Source organism: Phyllobates terribilis, unplaced genomic scaffold (assembly GCF_046119375.1).
Source record: "Phyllobates terribilis strain yellow unplaced genomic scaffold, ASM4611937v1 Scaffold_1__5_contigs__length_1240528914, whole genome shotgun sequence".
NCBI lineage: Eukaryota > Metazoa > Chordata > Amphibia > Anura > Dendrobatidae > Phyllobates > Phyllobates terribilis.
This window is the reverse complement of record NW_027362761.1, coordinates 1168476922-1168492656: the sequence shown is the minus strand read 5'-3', so window position 1 is coordinate 1168492656 and position 15735 is coordinate 1168476922. Positions and strand designations below refer to the sequence as shown.

Genomic DNA, 15735 nt, shown 5'->3' with positions numbered 1-15735 from the left:
TATTTTCTATTCATTTTGCAACTCATTTGATAAATAAAAGTATGAGTTTTCATGGAAAACACAAAATTGTCTGGGTGACCCCAAACTTTTGAAAGGTAGTGTATATATATAGATATTCGTGTTAGCCACATAAATAGTTGTTTGTTAAGTACCATTGTTTCCTCATTGTCTGCGCTGTTGCATCTGCGTACCTGTTAACACTGTTGTGCATCATCAAAATCCACAGGAGGAAGACATCATAGGGCGATATACAGTGCCTACAAGTAGTATTGAACCCCCTGCAGATTTAGCTGGTTTGATAAGATGCAAATAAGTTAGAGCCTTCAAACTGCAAACGAGAGTAGGTTTTATGAACAGAAGCATAAATCTTACAAACCAAAAAGTTATGTTGCTCAGTTGAATTTTATTAAATTTTAAACATAAAAGTGTGGGTCAATTAGTATACAACCCCTATGTTTAATATTTTGTGGAATAACCCTTGTTTGCAATTACAGCTAATAATCGTCTTTTATAAGACCTGATCAGGCCGGCACAGGTCTGTGGAGTTATCTTGGCCCACTCCTCCATGCAGATCTTCTCCAAGTTATCTAGGTTCTTTGGGTGTCTCATGTGGACTTTATTCTTGAGCTCCTTCCACAAGTTTTCAATTGGGTTAAGGTCAGGAGACTGACTAGGCCACTCCAACACCTTGACTTTTTCCCTCTTGAACCAGGCCTTGGTTTTCTTGGCTGTGTGCTTTGGGTCATTGTCTTGTTGGAAGATGAAATTACGACCCATCTTAAGATCCTTGATGGAGGAGCGGAGGTTCTTGGCCAAAATCTCCAGGTAGGCCGTGCTATCCATCTTCCCATGGATGCGGACCAGATGGCCAGGCCCCTTGGCAGAGAAACAGCCCCACAGCATGATGCTGCCACCACCATGCTTGACTGTAGGGATGGTATTCTTGGGGTCGTATGCAGTGCCATCCAGTCTCCAAACGTCACGTGTGTGGTTGGCACCAAAGATCTCGATCTTGGTCTCATCAGACCATAGAACCTTGAACCAGTCTGTCTCAGAGTCCTCCAAGTGATCATGAGCAAACTGTAGACGAGCCTTGACATGACGCTTTGAAAGTAAAGGTACCTTACGGGCTCGTCTGGAACGGAGACCATTGCGGTGGAGTACGTTACTTATGGTATTGACTGAAACCAATGTCCCCACTGCCATGAGATCTTCCCGGAGCTCCTTCCTTGTTGTCCTTGGGTTAGCCTTGACTCTTCGGACAAGCCTGGCCTCGGCACGGGAGGACACTTTCAAAGGCTGTCCAGGCCGTGGAAGGGTAACAGTAGTTCCATAAGCCTTCCACTTACGGATGATGCTCCCAACAGTGGAGACAGGTAGGCCCAACTCCTTGGAAAGGGTTTTGTACCCCTTGCCAGCCTTGTGACCCTCCACAATCTTGTCTCTGATGGCCTTGGAATGCTCCTTTGTCTTTCCCATGTTGACCATGTCTGAGTGCTGTTCACAAGTTTGGGGAGGGTCTTAAATAGTCAGAAAAGGCTGGCAAAAGAGATCTTTAATCCACACATGTGAAGCTCATTATTCTTGGTGCCTGAACTACTTCTTAATACTTTAGGGGGACCAAACAGAATTCTTGTGGTTTGAGGGGTTGAATAATAAATGACACTCTGAATTAACTTTTAACGTTTTAAAAGAAAAAAAAAAAAAAAGTTGCTGCAGTGCATTTCCCACTTCCAGGCTGATCTACAGTACAAATGTCACAATGCCAAGTTAATTCCGCATGTGTCAACCAGCTAAATCTGCAGGGGGTTGAATACTACTTGTAGGCACTGTATACCTGAATGGGCCATTACAGTGTTCATTGGTGCTCACATAGCAGTGAATGGAGTGGTCGATGTATACAGCCATTATGGTCGTAGATTAGGAAGACTTCTGCCTCTGATCCAGTCTTCTGTTGCAGCCGGACATGGCCCGGCATCTTCTGGATGCCTCTGTTGCTTCCACTGCCCTGCTATGTCATGACTTTGCATGAGGACTTGTCATGAGACTTCACAAGATGTCATGACATGCGACAGGCATCCAGGAGATGTCGGGCCAAGGATGCCGGGTGCAGAAGGTAAGTTCTTCTCCAGCAGCGGACTGGACCACAAGTCAGAAAATCTTCTTGATCTTTACCTCTGCCATCTTCCAGTGGTCACCAAGTTTGAAACCAGTAGGTGGTAACAGTTTTTAAGGCTGAAAATATTAATGAAGGGAATGTCCGTCCACATCAGCTTATTTTTGTGCGATATTGATCCAGATGGTTGCAAAACCCTCATGAGACATGAGGCAATTTCCTTAATCTTACGGGAAAATAAATCCTTCCTGACTCTGTATGTGGCAATCAGAAAAAAAATTCTTGCGTCAGTGACCAATCTACAGAAAGATGTGCCCATAACAAGTAACATTATATTTTTCTATAAAGGCATCCAGGCTCCTGATGAGATTTTATAATGAATTGCTTATGATAATGGCTCTGGGGGAGACTTCCATAGCCTCACTGCTCTTACCATAAAGAATCCTGAGTATCTTGGTGCAGAAACCTTCTTTCCATTACCTTCTTTGTTACAGGTACAGACCTGGGTAGAGTTGAGCAAAAAGATTTGTGCTGCCCTGGTACGTCGTCCAGTCCTCGGTTGCATCCGGACTAGGACAATCTTCACTTCTATGGCAGGAAAAGTTGAGAAAAAAGAACTGCCGACATCCCCCGTGATGTTGTGCCAGGCCTATTAGTGAGAAGAGGCTCCTGGGACGCTGACAGATAGGAGGAGGTTGCAAGGCTCTGGTCACTGGTGGTCATGGACCTCAGACGTGGCTGCTGCACCAGGGTCCTGCCGCTGAGGGTGCTCTCTGCAAAACTGTCCGGGTCCCGCTGAAATGGAGGACGAGACTGGACACCGTGCCAGAGCAGTGCAAATCTTTTTTTGCTCAGCTCTTTTTGCTCAGCTCTAGTCCTGTGTATAATAAAATCATGAAACACCCCTTGAACAAAGAGCGTCTCTGTCTGTATCGATGACTTGTCCTGTTCAATATTTCTGCAGAAATGAAGCATTAGAGTAATACAGAACAGTTGCTTCTTGGGTTTCCCAACAAATTAGGAGTTTCCCCAAAAAAGTGACTTTTGAGGTCGTACTTGTAATGTAGCCTCTGTAAGTATTTGGATTGTAACCACGTGTCTTCTGTCTCCTCAGAATGCCCACGCGTTTGCCAATGGCGTCTTGGAGGAGAAGTGCAAGCCAAGATTTGCTAGCAAGGAAATGGACCGCCTGTTCCCAAACAAATACAACATGGGCCTGGAAAGCTTTATGAAGAAGAGCATGGACCCGAATGATTCGCTGTACCAGTACGGCCCTCCTTTTGGGTTCCGACATTTCCTCAAGGAACTTGATGACATTTTGGAATTGATAACCGATAATGATTTGCCCACTGGACCAAGTTCGAAAAAATGCAAGCGCTGCATTGTCATAGGGAGCGGAGGAATCCTCCATGGTCTGCAGCTGGGACACATCATCGATGAGCATGATGTCGTCATCAGGTAATTATCACTAGGAGAGGACATCTAGTATGTTAAAGGGAACCTGTCAAGTAAAATAACGCTATTGTATTAATCTACAGGTTAACAGACAAACGCTGCCAAAGCCGAATGCTGCCGGGAGAAATAAAGTTAATTTCCTCCAGGCAGAGGGGCTCTCAGTGCTGGCACAGCACAGTGCTATTAACCTCAGGTTAGCCACATATCTGCTGGTTAATAGCGTTATTTTACATGACCGATTCCCTTTAGTTATGGGTATAATAAAGAGCACAGACCAGCAGGGCTACTTCTCTATTTAAATGGATAAGGTCTCATTCAGATATCCATGCACAATGGTCTGAGATCGGACCGCTAATGCACGAACTGGTTGCGGGTCTCCAGATCTGTATTTCTATGAGGCTGTCCCTCTCGGTTCGGGAGAGCCGCGGCCAGTCCGTGCACTAGCGGTGCGATCTCAGATCGATGTGCATGGATATCTGAGCGTCAAGTATGAGATAATTAAATGGATACTGTTGCAATAAAAATCCCCCATTGCAGATTCGGTGTATTAGCAAAATTTACAAACTTTCTACTGTTTACAATAAACCAATGAAACAGGAACAATGAAAATAGCGGAGCACAACTAATATTAAAAGTGGCTTCTCCAAGTTCCACACAAAATGCGTGCAGTCTCAGAATTATTCACCCCTTCATGACCAGTGCCTTTAGTACTTAGTAGAGCCCTCTGGCTGTTATAACCTGCTATAAACCTGATGCATAGCCAGACACCAGCTTCTCGCAGCGTTCCTGAGGAATACTTGCCCATTTCTCATGGACAATGGCCTCTAGATCACTAAAGTTCTTGGATTTGAATACAGCTGCTTTCTTCACATCAAACTACAGATTTTCTATGGGGTTCAAGGCAGATGACTGTGACATCCATTTACAAGGACTACTGCCAAAACCAAGTCTTGGTGGACTCTGAGGCATGACTGAGATCATTGTATTGCTGTAAGGTCAAAGGAGCCCAGGCTTCAGTTTCCTCATAGAAGACATGATATTTTCTTCTAGTATTTCTTAATACTTAATTGATCTTACGCTCAATACTTTGCAACTTTTCGGTGACAGAGGAGGCAAAGCAGCCCCAGATCATCACCATGGCCTCACTCTAGGCATCACCAAGCCCCTGCCATGCTTCACTATAAGCATAACCGAACCCCCACCATGCTTCACTGTAGACATCACCATGCCTCACTGTAGACATCACTGAGCCTTTTCTATGCCTCACTGTAGACCTAAAAAATGACACATATCAACAAAGTAATATATCAAATGTTATTAATCAAATCAAAATTGTTTATAGAGTATAAAATTAAAGGGAAATAATTCACCTATATATTAAGCAGTTCATAATCAAACTGGATCAATATTGTTAAGTGCATTGTGCTAAACCAGTACGTTCACCACAGGTAAGTTACCACTAAGTAAAATATATGTCATCTAGGAGAAACATGTCCACATCATCACAGATCCAATTATAAGTTATGCCAAGTACATAGAGCAAACACATCTAGGGAATAAATACTGACCCCAGGACGTCACCACTCATCCGACGCACGTTTCGCTGTGTGCTTTGACGAGAATTTCCTGCTTAATATATAGGAGAATCATGTCTTAACCAACATTAGGTTTTGCCATATGAGCTTTTTTGAGTACTGCACTTATGTGCCCCTGGTGCCATTTGTTGGGCATTTTTTTTCCCCCTTTAATGTTATACTCTATAAACAATTTTGGTTTTATTAATAACATTTGATTTATTATATTACATTGTTGATATGAGTCTTTTTTTAGGTTTACATGTTGGTGGACACAACAAATGCATATTTGGTTTAATTTTTACTATGCCTCACTGTAGGCATCACCGAGCTCCCACCATGCTTCACTGTAGACATCACCATGCTTCACTGTAGGCATCACCGAGCCGCCTCCATGCTTCACTGTAGGCATCACTGAGCTTCCTCCATGCTTCACTGCAAGCACCACTAATCCTCCTCCATGCTTCACTGTAGGCATCACCAAGCCTACTTCATGCTTCACTGTAGGCATCACCGAGCCTCCTCCTTGCTTCATTGTAAGCATCACCTAGCCCCCTCCTTGCTTCACTGTAGGCATCACCGAGCCTCCTCCATGCTTCACTGTAGGCATCACCGAGCCTCCTCCATGCTTCACTGTAGGTATCACCGAGCTTAGTCCATTCTTTATTGCAGGCATCACTGAGCCTCCTCCATGCTTCACTGCAGGCAAACTGAGCCTCCTCCATTCTTCACTGCAGGCATCACTGAGCCTCCTCCATGCTTCAGTGCAGGCATCACTGAGCCTCCGCCATGCTTCAGTGCAGGCATCACTGAGCCTCCTCCATGCTTTACTTCAGGTATCACTGAGCCTCCTCCATGCTTCACTGCAGGCATCACCAAGCCTCCTCCATGCTTAACTGCAGGCATCGCCAAACCACCACCTGGCTTCACTGTAGTCAGGATGTTCTTTTCAGGACATGCTTCATTCTTCCACCTCCAGGCATAACGCTGATCCAAAGGTCTGAAAAGTTCCAGGGTTTTTTTGGCTTATTTTGAACCAAAACTTTAAGAAAAGCCGCCTCCATACTCGGTTAAGTGCTGTTTTTGAGTCCTTTCATGGCGACATTTAGCGTTTAGTATGCGCCTTACTGTGAAAACTGAAACCTCAGCTCTTGTTGCCTCCAGATCTTGCTTTGTGTCTTTTGCAGTCGCTTGAGGGATTTTTCCCACCATCCTCCTCAGGAATCTGGTGACAGTTGGTGGCTGTTTCCTCTTTTTGCCACGTCCCGGTAGTGTAGTCATTGTTCCTATATGTTAGCAGAGGATTAATCCGCATGACATCCAGAGTTTAGAACACAGAATGTAGGTTTATTCATATCCAGCATAGGCACAGCATGGAGTCTGGTGTTACTGCAGCATGAGGAAAACAAAGACATATAACAACAACACAGGAAGAGAAGGAGGGGGCATCCTGTCTGTGTGAGTTTTTTTTTTTTTAACTAAACTTTGTTAACAACCTCACAATATGCACAACATATGAAACAGCACAGTAGTTGTTGCAATACACATACAGATTAATATGTATTATTCCAACACCCCCACTCAACAACTACTTATCCTCTTAGTCCCATTGTGGTTCTCAATTCTTGGAACCTAGCTCGTGGCAATGGCTTTGTCATAATGTCAGCTACCATCTTATCAGTTTCACGATAGACAAACTGAATTATGCCACGATCTATCAAATCACGTAGATGATGATGTCTGACGTCAATGTGCTTGGTTCTAGCACTGATCTTTTCACTGCATGCAAGTTTAATGCATCCTTGGTTGTCCTCATAAATCACCGTTGTCTGAGTTGTCGGTTTGCCAAGATCGTCCATCAATTGTCTTAGCCAAACAACCTCCTGGCTTGCATAGGCTGCGGACACATACTCCGCTTCTGTAGATGACAAGGCAACAGACACTTGTTTCCTACTAGACCAGGAGATTGAACTTTCTCCAACTTTAAACAAGTATCCACTTGTGGATTTACGATCTTCTTGTTGCGCTGTATACACACACTCTTTGCATTTCAGCTGATAAAGTTCATCTGTGATGTTTCCCTCTGCTAGTGTGTGACCTTCCTTTGAGATGATGCAGCTATCATGCTTAAATGTAACTTCATTTCCTTGTTTTGTGAGTTTCTTCACAGATAGTAGATTACTTTCAAGACTAGGCACATACAGCACATCCTTTACTGGGATCTTCCTGCTTTGTGTTGGTGAGATTTGACAATCAATATAACCATCTCCTATGCCTTCTGAAGTCATGTACTGACCATTAGCCATAATCACTTTCTCTGATTTACTTTGGTCAAGCTTAGAAAAGAAGTCTCTGTTATTAGTCATGTGACTAGTTGCTCCAGAGTCTATACACCATGCATGCTTTGATGTATTTGCACTGACAGTAAATGCAGTTTCAGTATTCACAGAATCATTTTCTCCAGATACAGCACTTTTAACCCTTTGATGACTGCTTTGCTTTTTCAGCTGATTCATTCTAGCTTTCCAGACTCTGCAGTCAGCTTTCAAATGTCCTGATTTCTTGCAAACAAAACATTCACGTGTTTCTTTTATGTGCTTCCTGTTATCAGTTAGGTTTTGTGTCTGTAAAGCAGATTCTGTGTTGCATGTCCTACAGTTTACACCTTCTGCCTTTCGCTTATATTCATCTATGAGCTTCCCCCTGACATACTCCAGTGTAAGATCATCATCTGGACGCGCATCTAGTGCGGTTACAAGCGTATCATAGCTCTCTGGAAGGCCACTAAGCAGTAATGCGGCCACATGAAAGTCCTTTAGATCTTCCCCAATGCCTCTCAGGCGTTCTACAACTTCCAGAACACTTCTTATGTAATCCTGCATATCCTGGCCTTTCTGTAGCTTAGACTGGTATAGCTTTCTCATGAGATAGAGCTTATTGCTTAAATTTATCCTCTCATGTACCTTTTGCAACTGCTCCCACATTTCCTTTGCAGTATTACATTTACACACATGCACAATCTGGTCATCATCTATACTGAGTGATATGGTACTTTGTGCTTTCTGATCCATCTCTGTCCACTCCTGTGGCACTGGGTCAGGTATAGGCTCCTGTGTGTATTTCCACGTACCTTCTCTTATCAGCAGCATTTTCACTTTGAATTTCCAGGATTGATAATTCTGGTTAGTGAGACTTGGCACTGTAAATTTCATGGAGCTGCTGCTGGTGGCCATCTTTGCTTCTTCTCAGCTTGCTGTCTTTCTTTCTTTTCTTTCCTCTGTGTTCTGGGGATCTGGGACTCTGGGACTCTGGGACTCTGGTACATCTGGGCCCATAACCTGTTAGCAGAGGATTAATCCACGTGACATCCAGAGTTTAGAACACAGAATGTAGGTTTATTCATATCCAGCATAGGCACAGCATGGAGTCTGGTGTTACTGCAGCATGAGGAAATCAAAGACATATAACAACAACACAGGAAGAGAAGGAGGGGGCATCCTGTCTGTGTGAGTTTTTTTTTTTTTAACTAAACTTTGTTAACAACCTCACAATATGCACAACATATGAAACAGCACAGTAGTTGTTGCAATACACATACAGATTAATATGTATTATTCCAACACTATAATTCTGAACTTGTGAGCTCTGTTTCCAGCTGTATTTCTAGGGACATTGTCCTGGAAGATTCTGTAGAGGTGTCACCATCACCAAGTAATTCATGCTGATTGTCCAATATTCATACCTGATATTGTGTAGATGTTGATTGAGTCAATTGTTAATGATAGGTGACTTATGAAGATCCTTGCACAAGAAAGTTGGGAAGATAACTGCTGTAAGGTGGTCATTTCTGGAAAAACCTTAGGAAATCCAAAGGATTAATGATTGCTGACAGCAAGTAGAAAGTAATAAAGATGAATCAGATCCATGTTTTCCAATCTAGGCCAGAAGTCTGGAGGGCGTCCATGGAAAAAACACAAGTGCTAAGAATTGAGTAAGTGAATTCGATATTCCTCATGTGATGATTCCTTTATGTTCCCTGCAGATTGAACAATGCTCTGGTTCACGGCTACGAGCGAGATGCGGGGAGCAAAACCACTATAAGGATGACGTATCCAGAGGGGGCGCCGGTGTCAGAACAGGAGTATGGCAGTAATAGTCTATTTGTCACTGTCCTCTTCAAACATGTAGATTTCTTGTGGCTTCAGGCTGTTCTGAAGAATGAGACGCTGGTGAGTGTGTAAAACTTTACTGACTGATGGCCTGTATACGGTGTATTTAGTGCTACTAATTGCTGCTCCCAGGTTGCAGCCCTTTGATGTAAGTGATAACTATTGGAGTACATATAGCGGACAGGAAGGTCTTCTTGCTGTACAACATCAATCCCTCCTGACCTCTCACACATATGCACACTCGTTTCATTAGAAGGTAGGCTGGCCATGCTGAAGTCAGCAGGTTCAACCAACATTGAACTAATCTGATACATCAGTATTGGTAGTCTGAGCAGCTTCCTCTCCACCCATAGTAATACCCACCTTCAGAGTGATTACACCCTACACTGCTCCTCCTCGGCTGTCAGTTATAGTACGCCGCCTCATCCAAGTATAGCTTACCACCCATCAAACCTCCTCCTAACATTGTTTCCCCCTGGGCTGTGCTTGCTTAGCATTGTTTACCATCAACTAAGCCCCCCTCCACTTACCATTGTTTCTTTCTTGGCCCATTCCCTCTAAGTATTGTTTCCCCACCAGGCCCACCACCTCTTTTCTACTCAGTCCACCCCCTCTCATCAATATTTTCCATCAGGCCCACCCCGGCTTAGCATTGTTTCCCATCGACACACCTCCCCGTAGCATTATATTTCACTGACCCAGTCCAGCTTACCAATGTCTCCCACCCGGTCCACTCCCACTTAGCTTTGTTTTCCACCTGACCCACCCTCTCTAACCATTATTTCCCACCCTGCTTAGTATTGTTTCCCATCAACCCATGTCTTCTTAGCATTATATCTCACTCGGCCCAGCCCTGCTTAACATTGTTTCCCATACAGTTCACCCCTGCTTAGCTTTGTTTTCCACCCGCTCCACGCTAAGTATCGTTACCCATCGGCCTACCTCCTCTTAGCATTATATCTTACCCGGCCCACCCCTGCTTAACATTGTTTCCCACATGGTTCACCCCTGCTTAGCTTTGTTTTCCACCCTCTCTAAGCATTATTTCCCACCTAGCCTGCCCCTGCTTAGCATTGTTTCTCATCGGACGATCTTATCTTTGCATGATATCTCAACCTGGCCCACTCCTGCCTAACATTTTTTCCCACCTGGCCTACCTTCGCCTAACTTTGTTTCCTACCTGACCTACCTTATCTTTTTTATCCTTGCATGATATCTCAACCTGGCCCACTCCTGCCTAACAGTTTTTCCCACCTGGCCTACCCTTGCGTAACTTTGTTTCCTGCCTGACCCACCTCCGCTTAGCATTGTTTCCCATCAAGACATCTCCCAACTCCCTGACCTAACATAGGAGGATAGTAACAGGATAACAGGACACCTCCATTCCCACACAGTAGTGTCCCACAATATGCGCTCTCCAGTCATATAGCCAGCCTATCGCTTCCTGCATTGGTCTGTACTCGCAGGGATTGATGCAGGAGGAGCTCCATGTATGACAGTCATTGGGCGCTCTCTCTCTCACCGGCAGGAGTAGCCTGTGACCGCTTTTGCCCAGAGAGATGGCGATCTATGAACTCGGTACCTGATTAATATCTTACTTTGCTGTTCTTCGCAGTCTACCTGGAACAGGTTATTTTTCTGGAAGAGCGTCACGGAAAAACTACCACTGAAATCACACCAGATCCGGATCCTGAATCCACTCATAGTCAAAGAGACGGCCATGGATATCCTGCAATTTCTTCCCCCTCGGCAGAAGTGGTGGGGCTGGGATAAGGTATACTGACTGACGATGTGTAAGATATAATAGACTGCAGTGAGCGGCTTCTCGCAAGCCTTGGCCTTGAAGCGACAGAGAGGCTGCCCACTTCTCGGGCCGCGGTGACGCTGCACCCACCCTCCTTTAATGCACTTATTATAAGCTGGTTTTTCCGCTGCTCGGCCTCCTGTTGACATAAGCGTGGGCGTCTTTACAAGCAGCTTCTGTTATGTTAACACAAGTAAAAAGACAAATTCTGTTATTTCTATGGCTGTCCTGCGGTTTTCCCAAGGGCTGGTGGCCTGATAGCTATACCTCGCGGGTGATGACTCCAGTCCTCGTGCAGCATAGTCACCAGCTGAGAGCAACGCCCGCCAGTTGGCACCAGACCAAACTGATGTGGGGACTATATGGTGGACATATCCGTAGTTTTTTCATAGTGGGAGGTAAAAAGCAGTGGTGGCTTTCAATCTAATGCTGAGCATACACATACACTAAGGAATCTTTTAGACGGGACTATCCATGGGGGTGACCTGACTTTATATTGATGGTAAACGTTAGGAGAAAAAACGGATGAGGATTGGTCATGTTGAAGGGTAGTTCGCCCAGCCGAATATGGGGCAAGTAATGGCGCGTGTCCTTCTATAGTCTCCAGCTGACCAACCTACATGAAACGTATGGATTGTGATGGAGAAATGAACGGTTCCCACGAGTGTAACTTTGCTCTTGTTTTCCTTCTAGAACGTCCCCACCATTGGAGCCATAGCCATAGTCATGGCCACCCACTTGTGTGATGAAGTGAGCGTCGCCGGCTTCGGCTACGACCTGAGTCAGCCGGACATACCCTTACATTACTATGATAACCTGTGCATGAACGTGATGAGCCGTCAGCCCATGCACGACGTTAGCAAGGAGAGGAAGCTGCTACAGTCATTGGTGCGGGAAGGCGTGGTGAAGGACCTAAGTGGAGGACTCCATTGTGAATTCTGCCCCTCCCGCCAGACTCAGGGTGTCCCCACTGCTGCTTAGATAATTGGGGGCTTTTACACCCAGATCATATCATGTCCTGGAGTATTGTGCTTTTTGCGGCTGCGTCAAGGTTCAAGACCCCCGGAGTGATCAGCTGCCACTCGAGCGTGGTGGGAGTCGTGGGACATGCAGGAAAAGGCTGCATCTATCGTTTTGGCACGTTGAACCATGAGCGCTTCAAAAAAGCCATCTGCACCCTAGACCAACACACCTAGTGCGAATCGGCTTCCTGCGGCATGCTGGGAGTTGTAGTATCGCAAGCACTGCAGACCACCGACATCAGTCAAAACAATCATTTCCAAATATTTTAATTCCGACTTGAGCCACCCAAGAGCGGTGAGAACAATTTCCGGAATTTTGGAGACTATCTGGATCACACTGTGTTCTGGTCACATGGCAGCTCTAACTCCCTTTAAGGAGATCCAAGATGGCGGACATGTCATTTTATATACCCCTGCTCTCTCACACTGTTGAAGCTTTATTTATAGCACTCACTTCTGGATGCCGTCTGCTGCTTTCACCTTCAAAGACATATCACAGAACCACTGCGGAGGACGATTGGGCTCCATATTGGCACAGTATGTGCCTCCTACATGTGTCATCCAGGATTAGAAACAAACAGCCATTTTCTTACATAAACAGCGCCACCTCTGTGCACAGGTCACATGTGGTATTGCAACTCTGACCTATTCATTTGAGTCTAGCTAAGCTTCAGTACCAGAAACAACAATGGACAGGGGTAACAGTGTTTCTGGAGAAAAGCAGCCATGTTTTTTTTTTTAAATCATTTAATGCTGTAACACAGGGTGTCCCCCTCAAAATCCTCCACACCCATCTTGCTACAAATTTTAGAACTTTAATATCTATAATAAAAAAAAAATCTTTTAAAATGTTAATAAGCCGTTATATCTGTTTTTAGAAGACTGGGTGACAACCATTATGGCCAATCACAGCCATGATTAGGGTATGATCCATTTTCTGTCCCACATTGTTGCTGTACTGGGCAGAAAGTCGTAAAGCGGAGTGACAACTTTTTAGGAAGCTGTAACGAAGGCCATATTTGTTGTCAGCCATATTTTCTAGAAACGGAAATAATGCAAAAGAAAAAAAATCCTGGGATTTTGGGAGGATTTTAGGTAGGAAATTGTATTTCCTCAATCATCAGTTTCTATACAGGGCAGAATTTTTTTAATGTAAGAATTGACAATACTGTATATTTATTGTCGCCTTCGATCCATTGCGGGCAATGGGATTCTCTGTATTATTTTATACCAGTATTAAGCTCTGGTCGCTGCAGGGTGAATCCTGCGCCTTTAAACTTGCAGAGCAAGCGGGATAATATATGTAGATAATATATGTAGAGACAGCGTAAAGAAGAGTCCAAAGAGAAATACAGCACAAGCAAGACTTAATGGGGTACCCTAACCCCTGGAGGGGAGAAGAACACTTTGCTCTCAGCCGTGGCAGTCAGAGCTCCATTTTTCTAATACATAGCTCCAAATTCTCTGCTTTAAAGGGAATCTGTCAGCAAATGTTTGCTATTTAATCTGACAGCAGCATGATGTAGGGGCAGAGAACCTGATTCCAGCGACGTGTCACTTATTGGGCTGTGTGCTGTAGTTTCGTTACAATCAATGTTTTATCAGCTGGAGACTAGGTGTCCTGTGCAAGGCAGTCCAGCTAATCTGTGTAACCCTGCCCCCCCTCCACCACTAATTGGACAGTATACCCAGGAAGCTGCCAATCAGGAGTGTGGGCGGGGTTATACACAGCGCTGCTACATCTACAGCAGAGAAAACAGGAATTCTATCAAAACTGCAGCAAGCAGCCCAGTAAGTGATACATCGCTGGAATCAGGGTCTCTTTCCCTATATCATGCTGCTCTAAAATTACATAGCAAAAACCTGCTGACAAATTCCATTTAACATAAATTTATGTGTGTCAACGTTTTGGCTACTCTCACCCACCTCTAGGGGGCGATTTCAGACTAATTATAGCATTCAGCATATAATCAATATACAGTAAATACTCAGTGAGGCCAACTTTCAACTTTGCGCTTTTGTTTTTCCCTCCTCTTCTTCCAAGAAAAATAACTTTACTTTATTTTTTTCCATACAAAGGTTTATTGCGGGACAAGTTGCAGTTTTGAGCGACACCATTCACTTTACCTTACAATGTACTGAAAAAAAGGAAAAAAAAGTGTGATTCTGCTATTTTTGTGAGGGTCTGTTTTTATGGCATTAATTCTGCGGTAAATATGACCCGGCAATATAATTCTCCAGGTCAGTGCCATTACGAAGATACCAAACGTGTATAATTTTTTAACTTATTTTAGTAACTGTGAATCTGAATTTTGTAAAAAATAAAATAAAATAAATTATTTTTTTGTCGCTATTTTCCGTGATTCTGAACTATTTTATTTTTCGATGGCTTGTTCTTTGCGTATCGAGCTGTAGTTTTTATTGGTACTATTTTGGGTACACATGCTATTTTGATCGCTTTGTACTGCCTTTTTTGGAAGAGGTGTTTTCATCTTTGGTTTAAATTATTTTATATTTTGATAGATCAGACACGTCTACGGAAGTAGCGATATTAAATATATATTTTTTTATAGTTAATTGGTAATTTATTTTTAATTTTTAATATTTTGAAACTTTTTTTTTCATTTGCGCTTTATTTTTATTTTTTTTTAGATCCCCCTAGTGGACTTGAACCTGTGAACATTTTTCCTTTGGTTTTTCAGTATATAGTTAAAATCTTGATTTCCTATGAAGCACAGCCCATGGCAGGGCTTCACAGGAGCACCAAGGTATGGAGACTATGGTGAACCATCGGCTCTCCATGATCTGGAGATGAGTAAGGGTCGAAAAACTTCAAAAGACGTCAGCCGAGATTGGAGTTGGCTCTGGTAGACGTAGGTGCCGGCAGTATAACACAGCTGCTCTGCATAGAACAGGCTCAGATCCTGCACCTGCTACATGACGTAGTATGTCATGGGACGTAAAACAGTTGAGGAGGATTTCCAGGCCTAGGTCATCATTTTCTGATTTGGTGGAGGGCCATCTCCTGGCACCCATGTTGATCAACTCTTTGAAGAGCTCATGGCACCTAAAAATGACTAGGAAAGAGCTTGCAGTGCCGTTCATGGCCACTACACAATGAACGGTGCACGACCCGCTCGATTATCTGAGCTGGACCTTCACTGATCCATGAGTTGGACCTTCACCGATCGGATATTGATGACCCATTCCAAGAAACGGTCATAAATTAGTCTCGGACAACACCTCTAAGTTCCTTCATGTGGAAGCTGAGTGTAGCCAATTTATTTTTTATGCATCTCTACGATTGTGCAGGGGGTTTGGAGCTTTGTACCAGGAAAATAAAAAAAACAGCGCTAAGACCGCTATACAGATTTATTGATGCATGAATAAGCACAAAATTTGGAGACAAGGATGAAACGATGTTCAGGGGAGTATGTCCACTTTTAAGATAAATGCAATAAAACTTTCCAGATCGTGTCAAGTCCTTGTCACCGACTAACTGAAGTCTATGAACCTGCACCGTCCGTCCATTGATGGAGCATCTGGAGTGTCTTTGGCTAGCTTGAAGAGGAATTGTGGTCAGAGAAAAATTGTG

The 15735-nt window shown here is 43.9% G+C and overlaps 1 protein-coding gene across 3 annotated transcripts in view; it reads left to right on the top strand.

The window, feature by feature from the left end:
* The window catches only part of ST3GAL5 (ST3 beta-galactoside alpha-2,3-sialyltransferase 5), a 92728-nt gene extending 79763 nt beyond the window's left edge, over positions 1-12965 (top strand). For all 3 annotated transcript variants that reach the window (XM_073649126.1, XM_073649124.1, XM_073649127.1), the window contains 4 exons: positions 3231-3574; positions 9188-9374; positions 10930-11088; positions 11812-12965. In XM_073649126.1, the coding sequence (XP_073505227.1) occupies positions 3231-3574; positions 9188-9374; positions 10930-11088; positions 11812-12099 (978 nt within the window). In that variant the 3' untranslated portion in view covers positions 12100-12965. The remainder of the gene's footprint in view (positions 1-3230; positions 3575-9187; positions 9375-10929; positions 11089-11811) is intronic.
* Positions 12966-15735: the final 2770 nt, after the last annotated feature.